Below are 24,381 nucleotides of genomic sequence, written 5' to 3'. Positions count from 1 at the left end.
CCCCACCCACCCCCCACCCCTTTTTTTTTGAAAGATGATATTTCACTATGTATATATGGTCGCTAAGGGATTGCGTCACTGTCCGAGTATTGATATCTCTCTTTGGCACGCAAGGCACCACCGCCGGTCCGTGCAAGACCAACCACATAGCAGCTATGCCTATGTAACCGGCGATCTTACATTCTTACCAAGTGTTTGTGGCACTTCCAACTTGAGTAGTTGAGTGACGAACGAAATGACAAACATTGGCCGTATTTGAATGTCGTCCAAACCGTGGTCTGTCTTCATTGGTTTTGCCCAACCAGAGGCATTCCATCTATAATGCTCAACCCATCTCAAGTTATAAAACGTTTGACTTTTTTGATACCAACTTTAACCATTCGTCTTATTCAAAAAATTTGTGCAAAATATCACTTCTTTTGTCATGGCTTGGTTTATTAATCGAAGTTCTTCAAGAATAACTTAAATTTGACTATTTTTTTGAATAAGACGAGTGGTCAAACTTAAGATAAAAAAAGTCAAACATCTTATAATTTGTGATGAAGTAGCAGCCAGCACATAATTTGTAAATTAGCGATCCCAAGACCTCCAGTCCTCCAAGGTCAATTGACCGAGCCACATTTTTACATGCTATTACCATACACCAATCATCGTTAACTTCCTTCCTTCCTTTCCATAAAAAGGATCTCCTAACTTTATCAATGGTCTTGACTATTACTAGCATTTAGATCCAGTCAACACAGAAGCTAAACCATCAGTTTCAGGCTTTCAGCCATTGTTGTAACACAAGGTAAGCACATGAATGTTGCAAAAATAAGCTATGAAACCAAGCTGAGGAAATACATTGCATTTATCACACCAAATGCAGATATATGAGTATATGTTTTGAATAGTAGCCTATAAGAATGAAAGATGGAACTGAATTTACTTTTGCATTCATGGGCCTGACAGTGGATGCACCTAGACCTTACAAATAGCATTTGTTTTCAAAGGTTAGCTAAAATATGCATAATGAACATGAAGTTACAGTGACATATTCCTCTTGTTCGTGGGAAAAGAACTTGTTAGCACTTAGCAGCTACTGAGTATGTTCCATCCTCTTGTTAGCATTTACAACGAAATTATTTTCCTTGACTAAAGTCCACTAGTATTGAAGTTGAGTTATTCTCTGCAAAATATACGATTCCGCTCAATGAGATTTTTTGGAGTGAGACGCCAAAGTATACAACGGTGATTAGATGATCCTTCTGTGACCTCCCCAAATCATTAGTCACCAGCAAGCTTCAAAATATGTCGGCGACTTTCACCTTGCCAAGTCGCACCTTCTTCCATCTGCTCTTAAAGAGGAAAGGATGAAGGCCCAATATATGTTCAGGCATGAAATCGTGCCTCGTTAGTATGCCGACAACAGGCGCCCTCTGCATTTAATGTAAAAGCAGCCAAAATGTTATCAGTGACAACTATCACAAGTATTTGTCATTTCTAATCAGACTTATGTACTATAATATAAAAAGAAAATGCCACTGGTAAAAAAATACAAATGCAACTGGTGTGCCGTTTCACAACACAGTTAATCTAAAGTAATTATTATGATTAACAACACTTGATGCTAATAGGGGGCCCAAAGTTGTAGCCAAGGAGCTAAGACTTGTCCAGACAGGCATGAAGGAAATACACATTATAATCTTGAATAGACATAGCAGCAATAAAGTAACCAAAGCCTAAAAACATCGCTAACCTTTGAAGATTTTGGTAGAACCAAAAGATGTCTCAATCCAACTTCACGGAAAAGTATAAGAGCCTTAGCCAAAGACATAGTCTCAAGGACAGTATATGGAGATGTGTTTGTGAATGGATGCAAGTCTACAAACATTTCCAGTTCTTCTGGGCATAATTCAATGTCCTCAATCCTGTCATGTTTTCCTGATCCACGTTTAGCAAACTCAGCATGTGAGAAATGGTTTGAAGCTTTCAGTGTAGAAGCTGAGCAACTATGGATGAAATCCTTCTTCCTCAATAGAACAAGCAGGTGGTCTCGAAGAATTAGACCATACAATGTAGGAGTATCTGAAAACGGTGGCTCGTCAACCACAGGGAAACCATTATGACCAGTTGTCTTCAAGACATGGACTATATGACCAACCTTCTCTATGCCATTGAATGTCTGTAAAGGACCAGTTACAACATCACTGACTGACAATTGCCTCATATATGGTTCAGCATATCCTTCAAGATGTGGAAACCCTTTCAATCTAACAAGCAAATCGTAGACATTTGCATTGAAAGCATCTGCCACCACCTTTGATATGAGAAGGACAAGCATTACCAAAGGAAGCATTCGCAGATTATTAGTCAGTTCTAGGATGATAACACAAACTGAAACAGTCATCCTCATTGATCCACCTAACAGAGCAGCAGAGCCAAGAACTGCAAAAAGACCATGATCTAAAGTTGACTGTGACCCAATCAACATGCCTACCAGACGGCCATAAGCTGCACCAGTTAAAATAACTGGCACAAAAAGGCCAGATGGTAAAGCAAGGCCATAGCTGAAGATGCCCAAAAAATATGATGCAACAAAGAACACAAGGATGGAAGAAATGTGGAATTCATCGTCAGTGCCAGCACTGTAGAGGTTTCTAATAGTGTCATCATTTGTGTTGAAGAATAGGCTAGCCAAATCATTGTATTCATCCATTGCACATTGGAATTTCTTGAAATTACCAGAACGGCCTATCGATGGACAAGCTTCTCCAGTGTCAGTTGGACAAGGTTTGCAAGCAGCAATCCATGGCAAGCCAAAGAGACAACACGACGTACAAACAGTGACTGTTGCAGCCAGGAGCAGTTTGTAAGTTTTTCCTTTCCTGGAAGTAAATAAAATACTTTAGGCAAGATGTTACAGATACTTGAGCATTTTGACTTCAAATGATTCACTAGATGCATGGTGCAACCTTTACGAGAAGTTATATCTATTGGTTTTCAAAATTGATATAATACAACAGTAAAGGTGACGTTATTAGGTTATTGAAACTGCAATAAAATAGAGCATGCATGGTGTTTAGTTTAAACTGCACAAGTTGGGATAGTTTAAACTGAGGCAACATTGGTACATACTCATTGATAAGGTTGTAGAGACGGAGAACCTTGTCCAGGAAAAAGTTGTACAAACTCCCCAGTATTCCTCCAAAAACCCCTAAAGTGATTACTGGAGGTAAATCAATCAAATGGTAGGTGACATAATCTGCTGTCACATCAAACATTATAAGGCCACCTTTCCCAAATAAGCCACACTTGTCACTTTGACAGAAGTCTATCAATGCCCTAAGCACAACAGCGACCATCGCTGTTGTGAAAAAGGCTCGCCATAGTAGAGCACTCCTCCACCTGCAAATAAAAGAAAATATGTTTCAATGTCTGTAAGTTGTACAAGAAAGTTTGTCCACGAAAGACGCCATACCACTGAAGGGATATGCGTAAGGAGCAGATCTAGTGCACCATACCCTTCAGTGCATCAATACTTGTGCACTACCCGTGCTTGAACAAATTTCAATTACTATTTTCTGTTTAAAAGAGGTAGCAGATGATAAGAAACATTTGCACTAGTCGAATTTTCCATTGGGTGGAACACTTCTTATGTCACACTTCTTATTTCATGTAAAAGTAACTTAAAAAATCATTAATAATAGGAAATCAATGATGTTGAACAGGAGGTCCATTGAAGTATAGAGTCTGTTGTTATCGCTTATTTTTCTTTTGAAAAACATGGTTTGACATCTTCTCAGACAATAGGGGAATATTTTCTATCAACACATCATGTAGGTACTTAACAATGACCCAAGTCATGGATCATATGTAATTACAGCCTTCACACTCTTTTTTTCCGCTCTGCAATAGTAATAAACAAGAGTTACATAAATACATCATGAAACACATTTTCAAAGAATTTACCATGAAGATACTGTTTCCAGGGCAAAAAGGACTCCACCAACCGGCGCCCGGAAAGCAGCAGCAATACCAGCAGCAGAACCACAAGTAACAAGGTCCCTCCGATCCCTATCATTCTTGAAGTACCTGAGCCACCTACATGTCATATGATATTTACGTGACCCACCTTGCCCAAGTATTGATGCAATGCATGCGCCTGTGTGTACAAGTGGCCCAGCTTTTCCCACATGCAGTGATGATGATACTGCCGCAATGCATCCCACAATCTGCTCAAAACCAGCACGTATCAAAATACAAATTTAGAAATTACACATAAGAGGATGGATACACTATAAAACAAGTTGAACTGTTTTTTTCTTTTTTGGGTGGGGGTGGGGGGCAAACTAAGACCCAATCTAGGCAAACTTAAAATAGGATGCAGCATTCGGAATTCAGTCCAAACTTAAAAGAAGCTGCAATGAAAATGACAAAACCGACTTATAAATCTTAGCACATGCATTCTCAGTGCTCCTCGCCATTTGCCATCAAAATATAGTTACTAGATCATAGTAATCTAATTAAGAGCAAAGGTCTATGTGTACACCTTTGTACAGTTTAGCACTTCTCTCCATGGCAGATAAGAGATTATATGTAGCCAGAAATGATCTATAAGATGAATCTCACTTTTCATCAATATGGTTAAAAGAGTCAAGCAGATTAAAGGAATGTTCATGTTCCAAATACACCTTACTTAAATGCAGCAGAAGTACTCTAGAAAGCTATAATACCACAGATTCATTATTTTCCCTCAGAAGCTATCATAAACTAAAGTAATGAACGCTGGGCACAGTGTGAGCTAACAATTTTTTGTTAAAAAATGCTTCAGATATGAACTTAAGACATATCAGTCAGAGTGGCTCCAAGTTAAAAAACTAAGACCTTGTTTAGATGCGAATAGATTTTGGATTTTGCTACTGTAGCAATTTCGTTTGTTTGTGGCAAATATTATCCAATTATGGACTAACTAGGATCAAAAGATTCGTCTCGTGATTTACAGGTAAACTGTGCAATTAGTTTTTATTTTCGTCTAAATTAAATGTTTCATGCATGTGTCGAAATAATCGATGTGACGGGGAATCTTGAAAACTTTTTGGTTTTCGGGGTGAACTAAACAAGGCTATCAAGAAAGACCAATATGGATGCCCTTGCAGAGTGTGGTATTCCAGATCTTCTATGAACAAAATAGTCAATAATATGCCTTAGTTTTCTAGCATGTCCAGAACCACTGAAGCAATCATGCTCATGGTCCACGACTTCAACTTATGTAAACCATCTCTAAAATGATCTTCAATTTCACTTGAACAGCTCAATGTAGTCCAAGAAAGAACAGAACCACAACTGAATCTGAAAACTGTCGTGCAAGCAGGCTACAAATATCTCTGCTACAGTGCTAATCCCAAATGACAAATCAATAATTGGATCGACCAGTTCATTAATTCATATTAAGCACTGAGCCAGGTGTCATACTCACACATCGTGTCACACCAAAATATCAATGCCACTTTGAACTAGTACCTTCACTATCAGAGTTTTCAGTGAGAATATGTTGGGGGCGTCAACACCGTTCAAATAGGCCTTCACCTCCGGGATCCCCGATCCGGCAGCCGCAGGCGCCACGTACACCGTCAGCACCGTGGCTAACATCGTGAGCGCAAAGTTGGACGACAGGAACACCGCAAACGCCGACCCATGTCTGATCAAATAAGCTTGGAATCAGCATCAGAAGCAATCGACTGAATGCTAGTGCCGCAGCGGTGCTTACCTGCCGTCCAACATGAGGTTGGAGGTGACGACGAACTTGGCGCCGGCGACATTCTCGACGCCGAGGTTGGCGACGAAGCCGGCGGCGGCCGTGAGGGCCCCGACGAGGAAGCAGAGGGCCCACTTGAGCGCCACGTAGCGCAGGATGTGGCCCCTTCCCCGGGCCCTCCAGTCCTGCTTGAACACGTCGTTTTCGATCAGCCTGCACGGGGCGCAGGCAGCACACAATATCGCATCGGTCAATTGGGTCAAGCAAGTCCAAGCGATCGAGCGATTCGCGGCGGATTGGGGGGAGGGCCTACTCGTAGTCGAGGCTCTCGATGGGGCAGACGTCGGTGCCGACAAGCGCGACCTGGGAGGTGGTGTTGGAGTGCGTGTGGCTGCCGTGGATGAACCGCCTCCGGCGCCGGCGCTGTTCCTCGTCGCCGCCGCCGCCGTCCTCGAGCGCCGGGTCCAGGAGGAAGGACGAGCCGGAGGAGACCAGCAGTGGGGCCTCGATGTCAGCATCCGGATCCGCCGCGCCGCCGCCACCGACGCCGAAGCCATCCTCCTTGGGGTCCCTCGGCGCCATCGCCTCGGCCACTCCGCTGCTCCTGCCCTCCTCCGCCGCTGCCGCCACTCAGCCGAAGCCCTCGGACTGACAAGCAGATGGGAAGTGGTGCTCGCTGGGTTTTTAGTAACGACAGAGCAGAAAGGACAGACTCCCGGTCCCGGCACAGAGCAGATTGTTATGGATGTGAGACTGCCTGTGGGGTCACGAATAGGTGGCTCCCACATGGATGTGACGGTGGCAATCAACGTGCCGCGTGGGCCGCCGGGTTCGGAAACGGGTCACGGCCGCGTCCGCGTCCGCGTCACCGACCCTCCGATGGCAACATGCCGCAGCACTGCACGGAGCCGAGGAGCGGGACAAGATCTTGCGGTGGCGTTACCGTCCGAAAGCTGTGTTGCGCCCCGTCGTGCTTCTGGATCAGATTCCTCTGGCCATGGAATTTGTGCTGGACCCTTTGTCTCATTCGGTTTCATTCGTTAATTACCTGATATTTACTATACGTCTATACACCTACTCCCTACTCCCATCTTCAAGTGCCTTGTCTCTGCTCTACATATGTTGACAGATTTGTGAAAACATTTTTTTTGAAGGAACTAGATCTAGTGGATCAATTAGTCCTTGCCATTAGTGCCACACTGTCACTATCAGACGAGTGGCCAGCCACAATAGAACATCATGTGGCAGGTTTGGAGTGTACTTATGTATTCCTTTGTCTCTAAATGTTTATCGCCACGATTTACGTGTGGATAACTTTAACTTGATTTATAGAAAATATGCGATATTTTTATCTCTAAATAAATTTATTAAAAACTAGATTGAAATATCTATCAATGATACTAATTATATATCATAAATATTATTAATTTTAATATACATATGTGTCAAAATTGTTTTTCGAGAAATAAAAACGACAAACATTTAAGGACTGAGGGTGTAATTCTCAACCTACACTTTTGTCAAAAAGGCGCCACTTTTAGCCCACAAGGTCACAACACACGGTTGATGCAAATCTTTTCTCGCTGTCTTCTCCTGAAAGCGTGTTTGGTGTCTCATGCAGGCTCCATCAGAGCACTCGAAAGCAAAACGTGGGCTCATAATTACACTAATGCATCAGAAGATATATAGCCTTTCTTAACTGTCATATATAGTCGAGAACTCAAGATCCTACCATGACAAATTTATTGACAGACAGGTCATGGGCGAGCAGTAAAGTTAACCAAGCTCTAGCTGCTTTGCTTCTCATCAGAGACAGAAGATCACGATCTTATTCCGATTCATCCTAGGGAAAATAAACATAATGGAGCAAATGAAATTTCATGCCATTGCTTGGCAGGCTCTGTCGAAGCTGTCTGCAGCGGAGGACATTCGCTTCACCAGCGCGTGGTCTGGCTGTGCTAGCTTCAACTGGCTGCAAAATACCAGTTTTGCTTTCAGCCATTCAGTTCAGGCGATCCGAATTCAGACTTGTCAGGCAGAAACAAAACAAGGTCGCTAGGAAAAGACTTTATGGGAAAACTTACTTGAGGTAGCGCGTTGCAGGTTTTCCCAAGTTGAGGCTGCACACCGTGAGGTTCGCAAGAGTTTCAGCATCCTTGGCGTCCTGAACAGTTTCAGGAGTTTCGTGCAAGCACAAGCAAACATGTCAAGGATTCTGTTTCAGAATCACAAGTGGCCAAGTGCACAACATTGGCATGTGCAGATATTCAGTACTGCAGCTACGGTGTTGGCTGTTGAATACTCCTATTTGGCGAAGAATGCTGGTTTTGGGCAAACTGGGGGATCACCAGAGCTGACCTTGTTCAGTGACTCCAGCAGCAAGCCCTCGGCGTCCTCGAAGTTGCCCATGTGCATCGAACACAGGGCTTTCCCGTTAAGAATCGTGCAGGTCGCCGGGTACTTCTCGGACAAGTCCTGGAAGATGAGGTGCGCTTCTTGGATCTTGGAGCCACCCTGAAAAATATGGCAAGTACGTAGTCATGGTGTACAGTATTGAAGAACAATGAAAGTTCTTCTTCGTCAGAATTCAGAAAGTAAAAGAGGCCGAACTGAAACTCTGAAATGTGTGCGAGAACCATGGGTGGGAAATGTGTGTGCTGTGCGGCCTACCATGACAAGGTCGATCCATGCATTGGCGAGCTGCGTCAGCGTGTGGTCTTCGTCCAGCTGTTGCATCACCCTGAGTTGCTTCTCTGCATGGTCTGTCCTATTCATTTGAAGGTATATCTGAACATTCAACGCATGCCTGCACCACCAAATTGAGGGTGGTTTCAGCGAGAGATGAACCGATGGAGCACATGATATCAGTAATCAGATGAGGAAACAAAGCTGAACGGAAGAATGGGTATACGCTTACAGTTCCATGCTGCCACCGGAGCTGGTGTGCTTCAGTGCCTCGGCGTAATCGCGTTCGTGCATGAAGACGGTGCCGGCCATCAACCGTAGGATCGGATTGGTCCCAACAGCCGCATCTGACAGGAGCTCCCGAAGCCTCGAGACCACCGATTCCTTGAACCAGGATCACAGGGCGCACGTAGAAAGTCAGACAGGGAAGAAATGCATTTCACAGTACCAAAGGACGACGAACATTCAGACAAGTGGTAATTCAGACGGACAGAATAGAACACGGGGAAATCGCATTGGCTGCAAATGGAGTACGGGACCGACCCTGTTCCCGGCGTCGCCGGAGAGGTACACGGCGAGCAGCTTGACGGCCTGGAGCGGCGTGGCTGCGCTGGGCCCGATCTCGCCGATCACCAACTGCATGCATGCACGACACCAGGAGGCCGGGTCAGTCAGGTGTGAGTTGAGCAATGGCGTACGTGGAACGGCCGGGGGGCAGGCACGCACCTGGTGGGAGCCGATGGCGATGTAGGAGCGGTAGAGGAGGGCGTCGCGCTCGACGAGGTCGTCGGGGGAGAGCGCGTGCGCGGGGAGGGACTGGCTGCTGGTGATGGCGGCGTGGTACGCGCCGATGTAGAAGCTGTTGCGCAGGCCGAAGAGGTGGTCCGGCGACGGCGACGCTGCCATGCCCTCCGTTCCAGTTCCAGGGTGCGGCATGCACTGGCAGGCAGGCAGGGATCCGAGACGATGGATGGATCGAGGGGCCGGGGCCGGGGCCGCGCGCGCGCTAGCTGGGAGGAAGACGGAGGATCGGAGGAGGACCGGATCTTGTCTCGTCAAGGTGCGGCCGCGGGTGTTACGCTACGTTGTTGAACGTGGAAAAGGCCCAGCTGGTGGTGGTGGCCGTGCGTACGTCCTACGTTCGTGTGTGATTTGTCCCCGGTTCACGGTGGAGGCGACATGAGGTTCGCCCGTTCGGCTCGGTAGTTTCGCGGGTGATCAGTGGAAGAGGCGGTGTGAAGAAAAATAAAATCCCGACTAGAGATAAATCTTAGTAGAAGAAGAGATTTGTTGTATGAGTGTTGTCACTGTGAAGTGTGAATCACTTTGCTCTGGTCTTATTATTTCTCAGATTTTTGAGGTGTAGTTTTTTTTTATGACAGATTTTTTTTATAACAGATTTTTGAGGTTTAGTTAGGGGGCTCTTTAGACTTGGTAGAAAATTTTTTGGTTGAGCAGTAAAAGAAATGGTGTGCTAAATATGGTTAATTTGCCAAGCTTCTTGTGGTGCACCTAGTTAGAACGTTGAACTCCAAGAGTCGTCAAAACTCTTGACCCGCTCGGGTTCGAAGCATGACATCTGCGTTTAGTTCGACACCCCCTGGTGGATCACATTTTTTTAAAATATGGTTACTTCAGCTGCTATGTGAAGTCTATGGAAACTTAGAAATAATATATACTCCTATGCACTTATTCTCAGTCATTTATGAATTTGTTTTTTTTTATTGAGCGTTCGTGCATTTGTATATTACTATATTTTCATTGTGTTGTACTTACGGAAATTTGTGTAGAAAAAAACTTGCAGGTGAAAGTGATCATCATCAGCCTCTTCTCAGGGAGGAAGAATTAAACAATGGTATTATTCCGATCAGCTATGGTTTGCCGGACAAACAGGGTGAGAGTAATAGTCAGGATACTAGCGGGTGCAAGCTGGTATTTTGCTCGGCGCATAAGGCCATCCTCAATGGAAGTTTCATGACACAGTTTCCAACGCATCAATATTTTAGAAACAGTGCATAGGAGTTTCATGATTCTTTTAAGAAAGAAGGATGCGCCGGAAGTGATTAAAGATTATAGGCCCATCAGCCTAATTCACAGCTTCTCCAAGTTGGTAGCCAAGTGCCTTGCTAACAGGCTCGCCAAGTTCCTCCACTCTCTGGTAAGCCCGAATCAGAGTGCATTCATCCGAGGCCGTTGCATCCACGACAACTTTCGGTCGGTGCAGCTTGCTTGTCGGTACCTGCATTCCGTCAAGCGCCCGTCCATTCTGTTAAAGGTTGACATTGCGAAGGCTTTCGACACAGTTTCCTGGTCTTTTCTGCTGGAAATTCTGGAATTCATGGGGTTCGGTCGCCGTTGGAGAGACTGGATTTCGGCATTGCTCTCCACTGCAAGCACTAAAATCCTCCTCAATGGAAGACCAGGCGCCAGAATCTGTCACGCCCGCGGCCTGAGACAAGGCGATCCCCTCTCGCCTATGTTGTTCGTGCTAGTCATGGAGGTCCTCAATGGCTTAATTCGTTTTGCGGATCAGAATGGATACCTCAGCCACCTTCCATCAAAGGCAGCAGGTTGTCGGGCTTCTCTGTATGCTGATGATCTAGTTGTCTTCCTTGCCCCGGTTCAAGGAGATGTGGATGTCATGAAGGAAATGTTACGCATCTTTGGACATGCATCAGGACTATTCACCAACATGGACAAGAGCGTGGCAACACCAATTCAGTGCTCCACAGAACAATTGCAGCTCTTTGTGTCTCGGTTTGGCTGCCAGATAGCGCATTTCCCTTGCCGTTACCTGGGCGTTCCTCTCTCTGTCCACAAACTGAGCAGGTCGGAAGAGCTCCCACTCATAAATTCAGTCGCTAACATAATTCCCGCCTGGAAAGGGAACTTGCTAAACATTGCTGGGAGAGCAACGCTTACGGTAGTCACTCTTTCGGCCATCCCAACGCACACTACCATCGCAGTTTGCCTGTCTCCCTGGGCTGTGCAGCAAATTGACAAGAAGCGTCGGGCTTTCCTTTGGTGTGCCGCCCTAAGGAGCTTGGAGGTCTCGGTCTAATTGACCTTCGACGTTTCGGGGTAGCGCTACAGCTTCGTTGGGAATGGAAGCGCCGAATGCAAGCTTACTTGCCTTGGGTTCCGCTGCCTTCACCTGACAACAAGACTCTAGCTTCGACCTTCCTTGCTGCTACCGACGTTGTTCTAGGCGATGGTAACACAGCTATCTTCTGGTTAGACAAATGGCTGCCGGACGGCCGCTCGGTGCAGGAGGTAGCCCCAAACGTCCTGGCTAGGGTGCCTCGCCGGCGTCGAGCGACGACGGTAGCCAAAGCCATCCATGATCACGCTTGGGTCCGACACATCACACCGCCCTTCAACGTGCTGATCCTCACGGAATACCTGCAGCTCTAGGACATCATTCGGAATGTTCACCTTTCCGACAACTCGCCTGATGTCTTGCGTTGGAAGTGGTCCGCGGACATGTCATACTCCTCGGCTTCTGCTTACCACTTGCTGTTCGCTGGCGCCACCAGACCTTTGGGAGCAAAGGAGTTATGGAAGGTGGCTGCACCGCCCAAGGTAAAACACCTCTTCTGGCTGGCGCTTCACAAGAGGTGTTGGACGGTGGCAAGACGTCATCGACGCGGTCTGCAGCAATCGCCAACCTGTATCCTTTGCGGTGTCGACGCTGAGGAGATTGACCACATTCTGATTGGCTGCTCCTTCAGTCGGAACGTCTGGCAAACCGTCTTGGGGCGGCTTCACCTCAATCATGTACCGCTGCAGCCCGGAACCTGCTTCTGGTCTTGGTGGTTGGCCGCGCGGAAGCTGGTTCCGAAGGGGCAGAGGAAGGGCTTCGACTCAGGTGGTCTTCATCGTCGGGTGGATTCTCTGGAAAGAGCGGAACGCAAGAACTTTTGATTCCAGGATTTCCAGTCCGCAAGAGGCGCTGCTGAGCGTGCTGGAGGAAGCGCGGTTGTGGTTTCGTGCCGGCTACAGGCACCTGAGACATTTCCCTCTATTCGCTCATCCGTCGAACGCTGCTCCCGCTCTTAATCTTTTGTAACCTTTCGTTCGGTGCACTGTGACTCCGGTTGAGGTTACAATGGTCTTTAGTAATTACGGCTTTACCAAAGGCCGTTGTAACCCCAACTCTCCCTTTCTGCTTAATGAATCACGTGTCAGGTTGACATACTCGCGAAAAAACTCTCTCTACTCCCATGAAACTCTTATCATCTCTCTTCATTAATATAGCACCACATCAGCATATTTAACGTGTATGAAACTCTAATGAAACCCTAAGGCCAGTCTCAATGCATGTTTCATGGGCCAGTTACCTAGTTTATAAAGCCCAGTGTGCCCGCTACCTGTGCCCCACCACCAGCATCAGCACCATCCATCGAGGTTCAGGATAGAGATATGGTTGTCGAAGATCTTGCAGGAGTTGAATTTGTAACCAAATTTGATCATCAATTAGGAAATAATATGTTGCTATACTTGAATAGAACAAATTTAGTGGGCAATCGATGAGTCTGCTCGTCCCCGGCGCGTGAAAGGAGTGTGCCAGTGTGTGGCCCCGGTGGCAGCCCTTTACTTTGTTGCTTCCCTTAATTTATGCGAGTGAGAATGCGTTAAATAGTCAATTGATTGCATAATTATAGTACATGTCATGCAAAATCTATGTTGAATCTTTCGACTACTAGTACTACATCACAAGAAATTACGGAAACATATACACGAGCTGTATGTATATATGGTATTATTTGCAACCTGAAACTAAAACGTACCCGCCGTGTCCCGTGTGATCACGTACTGCATGCGTCAGATATTTCCATATATGCATGCGTCAGATATTTCCATATATGCATGCGTGAAGCAATATATATACCTGGCATGTATGCCGTATAGGAGCACCCGCCATCGATCAACTCCTCATCTCCCTTCGACCTCGCCAGCCCATCTCGAGCGCATCGGTCAGATGGGGAGCGCCAGCAGCCTGATGAACCTGGCGTTGTTCTTTGTGGTGCTCTTCGGATGCTTCTTGGCAGCCGGTTTAAAATTCTGCCCAATGGTGTAGGCAGATATATGCATTCCCTAGCACAGTAGCACAGATCCGGCCGGTGGTACACAATATAATTCGCAGCCGGTTTCGAGGAATATGCTCTCTGTACGAACTAACAAAAATTTATATAACTGCAGGTGAGAGAGGTCGCCGGCTACTTGGGTGGGACGAGGGTTCAAGAAACTACACTGGTGATGCTCACAGTAGAAGTAGCAAGGTTGCTTCGATATTTTGTATCGAGAGCGATTGCGTCGATATTGGCAAGTGCTACTGTTGTGATACAGACCCGAATGGCTTGTGCTACAAAACTCGGGAACTATGCAGGGAACATTGCCAGACATGCGACCCCAGGTGCCCGAAGCCGCCGCCAGCAGAGGTTCGGGCAGTGCGCCGCTCTCCGCCGTCCGTCAGCAACGTGCCAACATCGATGACTCCGGCTACCTAGTTAATCGCATTTTGCTAGCAAATAATATGCTTTGTGGGATCAGTTTGAAACAAAGTTAATTTAAATTTGCCATGGTTTTGTTTACAATCTCCTTCGTTTTATATAATCAGTACAATTTCTTCTGAAGGAGATGCCATTGCAGGCTTCAACATTAGATTTTAGGGGTGCTGGTAGGATTTTTGGGGTTGAACAAAATTTTGGAGGAAGAGTTTCTCTTAGGTCACAATTTTGCATTTCGAGACTTCTGCTTGCCACGTACTCACGTCTTGATGTATAACTCTAATAGCAAATTCACTGCCAAATCAATTTGAAGGTTCACAGAATGGCATTGACTGATCATCAAGCCCAACTAAATTTACATCATATATAGATGTCAGACTACAAAGCAAGTCCAGCTGCTAGTTGTATATGAGTTTAGAGTAGCATATCAGACTACATAAAGGAGAGGCCTCTGCACTATCTAGGTCATACTAATTTATCAATAACTACATACTAATTTCATATCAGCGGCGACCGAGGACTGCGACAATTCTGCCAGATCATGCTGCTAAGCTGCCAGTTCAGGCTGCTTCCCAGCGGGCCTCCCCTCCTAAGCGCGCCAGCGTCAGACTCGCGCGCTTGGACCCAGGGACCTTCCTCGATATTACAACCAAAGCAGTTGCCCGCAAAGCTCTGAGGGACAGCCTCAGCTCCTGCTCAGCCGAGCTCAAGAAACAAGTGCGCCACTCTAGAGTGCTGAAGAAGAAGAATGCTCTCAAGATTCTAGACTTGACCCGCCTGGGCAAAGCGGCTGGTCTGGATGAACCGAGTACCCGCGCGGTAGCAAGGGCTGCGGCGTCGGGCGTCTTCCCTTAATGTTACCTAGTTTCAGGACTGCTCCCTTCCCATTCGCCCCCTCTCTGTTCCTTCTGCGTCTTTTTCTTACTCCTTTATGTATCGCCTTGTCTTTGTTTCGTTGTCTAATCTCTGCTCCATGAATCCTGGGCGTAGAAATATTGTAATCCTTTCGTGGAATGTCCGTGGCCTTGGCCGTTCGGATAAACGTGTTGTTGTTCGTGACAATGTTTCTAGGTATAGTCCAAATATTGTCTGCTTGCAGGAAACTAAGCTTGCCTCCCAACCTGATTGGGTCTATCGCTCTTTCCTCCCGAGCAACCTCACTGCTTGGTGCGACTCCCTCTTCTCGGCAACCGCTGCCGCGACTTCTGCGTTCTCCACTACGGTCTCCCTTCGATCTAACGTCTCTGACTTCCATTTCGCAGTCACCAACGTCTACGGCCCCTCTGACCACCAGCTTACTGACTCCTTCCTTAGCGACCTTCTTCTTATTGCTGCAGTATCCAGTCACCGTGGCTCCTCATTGGTGATTTTAACTTAACCCGCCACCCGAACGATAAAAGCAACGGCAACTTTAGCAGATCGCTGGCTTCCCGTTTCAACAGCACGATCAACACCTTGGAGCTCATCGAGCTACCTCTTTCGGACTGACGTTTCACGTGGACTAATAAACGGGCCTCTCCGACCTTGGCTAGAATTGACCGGGCTTTCCTAAACCTTGATTTTGCCTCTCTATTCCCTGGCTCCCTCCTCTCTACTGGTAACAGGCCAACCTCCGACCACTCACCTCTGATTGCTACTATCCAAACCAACATCCCAAAAGCCACCTATTTCAGGCTTGAGCGCTCCTGGCTTCTTAACCCCTCCTTCGTCCCCTTAGCTCTTCAAGCTTGGCTCTCTGCACCTCAACAGATGGATCCCGCGGGGTCCCTGGTAGCACAGGTCAAGGCAACTAGGCAGGCTTCCAAGGTTTGGGCTCGCAAGCACCGCTCCCCACCATACTTATACCACAATTACAACTTTATCATTTCCCTGTTTGACCATTTCGAAGAGTTCAGAGACTTAAATGCAGGTGAACGGTGCCTCAGAGACATTTGCTACAAACAACTTGACCTCTTTCTGAGGCAGAAAGCAGCCTACTGGAAGCAGCGTGCAAAAGTAAGGTGTCTAAGAGAAGGGGACTCAAACACAAAGTATTTCCATGTAAAGGCGTCCTGCAGGAAACGAAGGAACTTCCTCGCTTCAATCACAGTCAATGGATCAACTGTCACAAGCCATGAGGACAAATCTAAGGAGATCACTCAGTACTTCAAACAGATCCTCGGGTCTGCTGTCCAGGCAAGTTGGAATTTTCAGGTGGCAGACCTATACCAGAACCAGAATCCACCTCTTGACAGTTTGATATCCCAGTTTTTCGAGAGCGAAGCGTTGGAAGCAATCAAATCAATGAATGTGAACAGCGCTCCAGGCCCTGATGGTCTAGGCCCCGCCTGGTACAAGGCAGTTTGGGCATCGGTCAAGGGGGACATCATGCGATTGCTTCACGCCTTCCACAACTGCTCCATTGAACTTGACAGAATTAACAGAGCTCATATAGTCCTGATCCCCAAACGTGAAGGAGCCTCTTCTCCCTCTGAATTCAGGCCAATTTCGCTTCAGAACTGCCCGGTAAAGATCATCTCCAAGATTCTGACGACAAGACTGCAGAAACATATCCAACAACTTGTAGACATTGACCAGACCGGGTTCATCAGAGGACGGTCCATATCCGAGAACTTCGTCTATGCTACTGAGCTAGTCCAATTCTGCCACAAGAACAAGAAGCCAACGATTGTCCTGAAGCTCGATTTCGCCAAAGCTTTTGACTCTGTTTGCTGGGATAGCCTCCTGAGAATTCTATCTGCTAGGGGTTTCCCTCACAAATGGAACCAATGGATCCTGCATCTTCTCCAAACATCGCACTCTGCGGTGCTGGTCAATGGCTGCCCTGGAAATTGGATCAGATGCAAGAGAGGCCTCCGGCAAGGGGATGCTCTATCCCCCTATCTGTTTTTGCTAGTAGCAGATGTCCTGCAACGGCTGATCAAGACTGACAATGGAATTAGGCACCCAGTGTGTGATGGACCTTGCCCAGTGCTTCAGTATGCAGATGACACCTTACTCCTCCTAAGAGCTGATGTTGCAGATGTTACAAGATTAAAGGCTGTATTGGACAGTTTCGCAATGGCAACCGGATTAAAAATAAATTTCAGCAAGAGCACCCTAATTCCGATGCACGTTCAACAGGAGACCATCAGTGTCATACTCCAAACCCTGCAGTGCACCCAAGGAGCCTTCCCGCAGTCCTACCTTGGCTTACCTCTGTCCAACTCAAAACTAAAACTCTCCGCTTTTGCCCCGCTAATTTCCAAGGTAGACCGCCGGCTAGCAACCTAGGAAGCAGCTCTACTCAATCATCAGGGGCGCCTAACTCTTGTAAACTCGGTGATCGATGGGCTCATCAACTACATCATGCAGGCGCTCCCTCTGCCTCCAGGAGTGATTGAGGCAATTGACTGCAAACGGCGGGCTTTCCTCTGGGCAGGGACAAGCAAAACCTCAGGATCTAAGTGCCTGGTTAACTGGGAGACTGTAATGAAGCCCCTACAAGAAGGAGGACTTGGTGTGAGAAACCTCGCTGCCCATAATGCTGCTCTCTTGTTGAAACTCATGCACCGCCTCTTCAACCCGGAGCAGTCGGCCTGGGCATCCTGGGCTAGGCAAAACACTAACCTTATCACACCGACTGGGCCGGGGTCTGCCAACCACTGGCAAGGGCTAAAAGCTCTAATGCCTGTCTATCGCTCCATCACCAGAGTGTCAGTGGGCAATGGAAAGTGTTGGGGAAAAGCTGCATCCTTCCCCCTGGTAGCGTCGGAGGTTATCCTTCACCTGAGGAACCTCCGACACCTGAAACGTCGGAGGATATCCTTCGACGGGAAATGCTAATGTTGACGACTCGTCTGGTCGTGCAAAGTATGTGCAGGGACTGAGACACCGGCGGAGGTCCACGAGCGAGGAAAGGTTGGAACCTCCGACCCTCCCGGGTCCGAGGATGGCGGGAGAACGCGGCCAGGCCAAGGAACCTCCGACTGGACCAGGCTAAGGAGGAACTCCCGGGGTGGCCGGGTGGAGCAACCTCCGACCAGCCGGGCTGCGGGACCTCCGACATCGAAGCGTCGGAGGATCCGCAACTGGGCGGAGGATCCGAGCCTCCGACCTGCTGAGGCCCCAGTCAAAGGATGAACGAAGGGTTTGCAATGTGAAATTACGCGGGTGTATTAGGGTCAGTAGACTGCAATGAAAGAATATGCTGGAATATTCCCCCACCGTCACGGGGCATTTATGTAAATATCATTAGGTCGGTTTCCAGGCCCTATATAAGGGGCACGATACCGCCATTAATAAGAGAGAGAGCATTCACTGTATTCACCTACTGTTGAGCCCACTGCCCGTTGGAGCTCAGACCTCTCACGGCACCGAGTGAGAAGATTCACTATTCACCGTACTGCTGGGGAGTGCGAAGAGCATCTTCCCAACAGAAAGGACACCTCATTTTGGTGGGATGCTTGGTTAGGGGATTTCTTCCTGGCTGCAAAATTCCAAATTCTATACAGCCACTGCTCCCAGCCTCACTGCTCCGTCCAACAAGTTGTCCAACTGGGGATCCATCACCTTCTGAGCTCCAGGCTATCTGCTGGGGTTGTCTCCGAACTGCTAAGCCTAAACCAGCTTATGGATCAGGTAACGTTAACGGATCAAATGGACAAGCGCACCTCCAATTTTTGCTCAGCTGATGGAAGACTAAGCACCGCTGCGGTATACAAGGCAGCAGTCCACACGCAGCAAACAAGCCCGGTCTTCAGCTTTGTGTGGAAAAGCAAGGCTCCTCAGCGAGTCAAATTCTTTGCCTGGCTGCTTCTTCAGGACCGAATCCAAAACCGCTGCAATTTGCTCAAGAAACACATTGTCAACAATTCCACCTGTGAGCTATGCAAAGTGGCGCCGGAAACCTCTGAGCACCTAATCTTCCACTGCCCGATCGCGAACCAACTCTGGACCCAAGTTCTGGGGTCCCCTACGAGCTTCCCGCCCATCACTGAGCTGTGGAACCTTTCAAGGCCTCCCTCAATGCCGCCAAAACACTACAACACCTTCGTTCTGCTCTGCTGCTGGTGCATCTGGAATCACCGACATGATGTGGTCTTCCGACAAATGAGACCCTGTCTTCAACGACTTAGCACGGCTTGCAGAGAGACGTGCCACCTCTGGGCCTTCAGGCTCAAAAATGAGGACAACACGATCTCAAATCACTGGAGCTCCGTTTTCCCTCCTTAATTCTCCTGTAACTTTTTTCATGTAAACCAAATTGTAAGGCTACTTTGTAAACCATTCCGTACACCGGCTTGCCGGCATCAATGGAATTATTCAGGTGGGGCGCTCACCCCCCCCGGTGATCCTTTCAAAAAAAAAACATACTAATTTCACCAAACATACTAACTACCTAAGCTACCTTGACCGGTTCATTTCAAATTAGCGTTGTCTTCATGGCAGTTTCTGAGCATGCCTTGGATGACTCTGTACCTACATGTTAAGGATACGGAACACATAAGGGTCAATGGTTGAAAACTGCAGTCTCAATTATTGGTAAAATCATTCAGATGTACATTTTTCATGAGGGCTACAAGCACACAATCACTCATTTGCAGAAAAATGTCATGGAACATTAAAATTCAGGAAACTAACTTTGTTGCATTATGACTATATATGAGAGCTATGCTTCCCTAATGCCATCATCATTCATATTGCTGTAGTCTTGAATTCTTGATGCAATTGCAATTCCTTAACCAAATTCTAATACTTAATGCAATGTGCCTCATTGCAGCACTATTGCATTGCATAAATGACATGGCTACGACAAAGACATCAACACCAGTGCATTACTAGATTAAACAAACACTGTCATACTAGTATATATATAAAGAAAAATCATAGCGACACAAATTTTGGAATGGGAGGAAAAATTTCCTGTGCTTTACCTAGCCTTGGTCGTGGCCATGAGCGGGGGCTGGGGCAGGAGGTTGGGTGTGCCGAGAAGACTGGAGACAGAACAGGAGCAAAGAGATGGTATAGCTAAAGACCCCTGCTAGCAAGCCCAGCATGGCTGCCTCCTTGTACCACCTACATGGCTGTGGTTGCATGAACATGCAAGCACCTGTGTCCTTGTCCATGTACACCTCAACTCCCAGCGCGGAACAGCTGGCAGCTAAAACCAAGACTGAAAGGATCTGCAAATTGATAATTTTAGTTTTTTTAGTTGAATATTTAGGATTTATGCTGTCGTCAACAAGTGTAGGAGCATTATTTTACATACCCACTCAAACATGATTATCAGTGTGGAGGCAAGGTTTCCAGGGGGTGGCATGTGGAAGAAAATAATTGCAATGTCATGCAATAACCTTATTCCGCAGCAAGGAAGCTGGATGGTCAAGACAACTGTAAGAAACCTGAAAGAAAATAAAATAAACACACTAATTAAATATAAAAAAACAATATTATTCCTATAATATTGCTTAATAACATTAATTAAATTACTCATCACCCTATATAAGCTTCAGAGTATATTAATGCATCTTTGAGCAAACAGAGAATCAAGCAAATAGGATCTATAATTCATGGTATTCGATATCTATAGATGATCTACCATTTACAGTAGTAAACAAATTATAAGTTCCGACAATTAGCAGATACAACAGTTTTTAAGGATCTAAGTGTGAAGAAAAAAATCAGACCAAATCAATTCTTTTATTTTCTTTTTTAAGTGAAGACAAAATCGTTTCATTATGAACAAAGAAGAATACTATATGTTTCGTGTATGTTAAAAATTAATGCATCACAGTTTTATGCATAAAACCCTGTAAAAGTACAAAGCATGAAGCAGCATTTATATCCTGAGAAGAAAATTTTGAAAAATTAAAAACACTAGATAATGTTGTGATGTTAGTTTGCAAACCTTTTACAAAGGAAGTGAAGAGAAACGGGAATGAAGTGGACTACTTGAAACTTAAGAGAGCCATTTAGAACCGCCATCACTTTTCTAGTAAGATATATGTGGGACGTAATTAATTATTGCTCTCTGTTTGGGCCATTTTGTTTGCAGATAATCAGTTCAAGATGAGATGGTTGTGTTGCAAATAGAACAAATGTATAGTGGTTGTGGTTCATATTTTAATGTAGCTAAACAGAAAGGCAGCAATTGTACTAAATACTGAAGGATAGAATGGATAATTGTGTTACCTGAACACATTGTAGTACATAGCAACGGGTGCTGCAGCCATACGTGCTAGCGAAGCACCGCACATCACAAGCGTAGCAAATCTACATGTCAACAAAGAAGCAACAACCAAGGTCTTCTTCCTATACAATGCATGAATAATGAATAAAGTGTTAACTAATCACATCTATAATTCTATATAAAAGGGAAATTCTTCGCTTCCAATAATTTAATTCAAGAATACAACTCATATACAACTGTGTATCTAAACATTTTGTTCACACCCAAATCTGTCGATCACGCAAGTTGCACACACCAAATGGTCCGGTGCATTGCTCCTAGCACACCGGACTGTTTAGTCCAGGTGAAGTCAGAGATAGGTTTAACTTTCATGTTTGATTTGAGTCCGTTTTGAGATTGTTTCATGATATTTGGACTCTACCTGAAACTGGAATAGACCTCCTGCCTAATTAGAGCATCTCCGAGAGTCTTTCTAAAATTTACTTTCTAAATCATCATTTAGAGAGTCATTTGATTAAAAATCGCTTTCTATATCTTTGTACCCTCCAATAATTTTTCTATATCTTGTATGCACTGTTGAGAGTCATACTTGCTCTCCATCTTTGGCTAACCAGGAATCTAGAATACAGGAAGTCTATATTTGGAGATCTATTTGGAAATCTTTGGCTAACGAGAAATCTAACAGTATTTGACCCAATAAACATAAGGAATGCTATACAAACTTGATTACTGGATTTTATAAAGTATGCATTGACCAATAAACTATGTGCAGTATGGCAATGCCGTAGAGGACCACACTTACATTGTTGTGTGCAACAAGGAAGCTACCCTCCTCTGTCTCCAACGTTAGTCAACAAGCACACAAAGTTACATAGTTCAAGCTACATGTCAAGTCATAAATCCCGGCGAGCACTACTGTCACTACAGCGGGTGTCAAACACATAACTCTACAGTAGATCAGACACTGTCAGCGTCGAGCATCAGGCAGCAGAGGCAGAGCTAGCACATCACGATCAAGAACCCCCACCAAAACTGAGAAAGCGAAAGGCGTACTGCTATAGTCAGATACTCATCACAGCCCCAGCGGTGGAGGGAGAAAACCGAAGAAACCCAAGAAATCCTCATTACGCTATACTGCTTGACTGCCATTAATTGTGCTCCGCCTCCAATTCCACAGAAGAAAATGAAAGGGCAGTAGAAGCCTTAATGCTCACCTGCCGCCATAGAAAGAGGAAGGGAAGTGCTGACTGCTGAACGCTTGGGGCCTAGATCCACGCTCCACGGAGGCACGTACGCCCGCCGCACGCTGGATCCGCGCTCACTGTGGACGTGGAGCTCGCCGACTCTGCGGACGCTCGTGGCTTGCCGCGGCCGCCCTCCGCTCGCCGCGGACGCGCGCGATGCCACGTCCCGTGGCCGTGAGGCGCGAGCCCGAGCCCCAAGGCCGAGACCCGCCAGCAGCAGCCACAGCCAGTATGAGCGCCGCACCACCGGGAGGCGGGAGCAGGAGCGCAGCACACCGCCGGAAAGCAAGAAGGCCGTCGCCAGAAATGAAAGTATGAAACGAAGAGAAGAGTTGTACTGTAATTACCTACAAGCCACTAAAAAGGTTAAACTCTTCACAGATGCCACTGCTCTGATTTCTTTTATCCTCTACGCCACAAAAATATTCTCATATCTAAATATCTAATTAATTTTTTTAGTATCTTAACGATCTTAAGTGGAAAAACTCAAAACTAGAAAAACATATATCTCGTTGAGATATACAATATTTATATAAAAAATATTTTTATTTGATTTTGTATTAAAAAATATTTTTTAAGACATATTAATCATATCAAATCATATATTTTTTGTATGGAATTCAATGAAAATAATTTTAACAAAAAATTTACAGATATTGTCGACATCTACAACTTTGTAGTTCTGAGTTTTTTCATTTGAGGTCATTAAGATGCTCAAAAAAATTAATTATATATTCAGCCTTGAGGGTATTTTTGATTTTTCACACTCGCGGTTTGACACCGTTAGAGCTAAATCTGACGGAAATGACATGAAGGACAAAAGAGTTTAGAGCAGTGACACATGTAAGAACTCAACTTTTCTAATGACTTATAGGTAATTATCAATTTTTATAATGGCATACATGTAAAAGCCTCAATTTTCCCTCCTAAGCTCTCACTCGGTCAATCCAATCAAGGGAAAGCAACCCTACACAGCCATTTGGAGTCAATTCCAATAGTACCCCTAACTAGATAAGGTCGATCTAAATGCACATAGGGGGTAATTTTAGAAAAACTCAAAACCTCATCGGTTCACATGGAACCACCCAGTTTACCGGTTCGACGAAAAACCAGCTGGTTCAACCGGTTTATAGTTTTGTTTATTGTCTTTGATAATGACATAATGACAAACACATAAGGGCACTCCCAATGCAGAAACCATCGTGGTTTATATAGACATTAATTGCAGTGCCACCTAAGTATTTTGCTGATGTGGAAATGTAGTTATTAAAGAGAGAGAGAGAGTAAAAATCATAGAAACTGGGTCTAAGTTAGAAACCATGTCTACACAAAATCCAAGATATGAAGTGATATGATTGGCTGAGAATGGAGAGAGAATGAATGTGATTGGATATAAAAATATTCTATAGAAACTATCTATTGGGACCATAGTTTCTATATATAGTGTCTATAAGAATTAATGGGTATAGAAACTATATGTAGTTTCTAGTATTGGGAGTGACCATAGATGAGCATTTTGGGTTATCTTTTTTATACAGTGGTGGGTAATTATCAACCTATCTAAAAAATTATTTTCTTCAGTTAACATGATAATTTCTAGGCATTGCATATTAACATTGAGTCCACTTAAGTTGTTTATCAAATACTAAAATAATAGGTGACATTTCAAACACATTCTTGCTAGTATATGGCAATATGTTATCTCATCTAGAGCACACCTGAAATTCTCGCATCTTTACCTCTCAAAATAAATTAGAACTTGATTTTTTTTGTGAATTGTTGATTGTAGGATTACCATGAGCTATGCAAAGTTTAATTTCATATTTCTTAAGAACCCCCAAGATTTTTAGGATTGGAATTAGTATATCGCACAATTAATGTATCTTAAATCTGTTCAGGTAGTAAGGCGGTATGCTAGCTATGACTTAATGAAGCAAATAATAATAAATAATACGCCAACAACTATTTATGAGTCTACTTTAGTGTCAATTGAAAATTCAATATACTGATGAGATGGCAGCGGCATGATAGCTT

General features: G+C 45.4%; 2 protein-coding genes and 1 long non-coding RNA gene across 3 annotated transcripts; all 3 read right to left on the bottom strand.

Annotated features, from left to right (window-relative positions):
- On the bottom strand, positions 833-6,422 carry LOC8068475 (putative chloride channel-like protein CLC-g). The gene is made up of 7 exons (XM_002447167.2): positions 6,051-6,422; positions 5,750-5,950; positions 5,503-5,680; positions 3,952-4,214; positions 3,118-3,387; positions 1,739-2,867; positions 833-1,418 (listed from the first exon to the last, which is right to left on the bottom strand). Exons 1-7 carry the CDS (start codon positions 6,317-6,319, stop codon positions 1,284-1,286), a joined length of 2,445 nt encoding a protein of 814 aa, XP_002447212.1. The 5' UTR covers positions 6,320-6,422; the 3' UTR covers positions 833-1,283.
- LOC8079570 (coatomer subunit epsilon-2) lies at positions 7,412-9,530 on the bottom strand. Its single transcript, XM_002447166.2, has 7 exons — positions 9,149-9,530; positions 8,966-9,058; positions 8,655-8,806; positions 8,408-8,543; positions 8,096-8,251; positions 7,822-7,901; positions 7,412-7,709 (listed from the first exon to the last, which is right to left on the bottom strand). Exons 1-7 carry the CDS (start codon positions 9,356-9,358, stop codon positions 7,616-7,618), a joined length of 921 nt encoding a protein of 306 aa, XP_002447211.1. The 5' UTR covers positions 9,359-9,530; the 3' UTR covers positions 7,412-7,615.
- LOC110436193 lies at positions 19,119-22,682 on the bottom strand. The gene is made up of 5 exons (XR_002453933.1): positions 22,318-22,682; positions 21,106-21,225; positions 20,183-20,315; positions 19,848-20,096; positions 19,119-19,392 (listed from the first exon to the last, which is right to left on the bottom strand). It is a non-coding gene; the product is annotated as an uncharacterized LOC110436193 (long non-coding RNA).

Source organism: Sorghum bicolor, chromosome 6 (assembly GCF_000003195.3).
Source record: "Sorghum bicolor cultivar BTx623 chromosome 6, Sorghum_bicolor_NCBIv3, whole genome shotgun sequence".
Classification (NCBI taxonomy): domain Eukaryota; kingdom Viridiplantae; phylum Streptophyta; class Magnoliopsida; order Poales; family Poaceae; genus Sorghum; species Sorghum bicolor.
The sequence above is the reverse complement of the archived record's forward strand: the minus strand, read 5'-3'. Positions and strand labels throughout refer to the sequence as shown.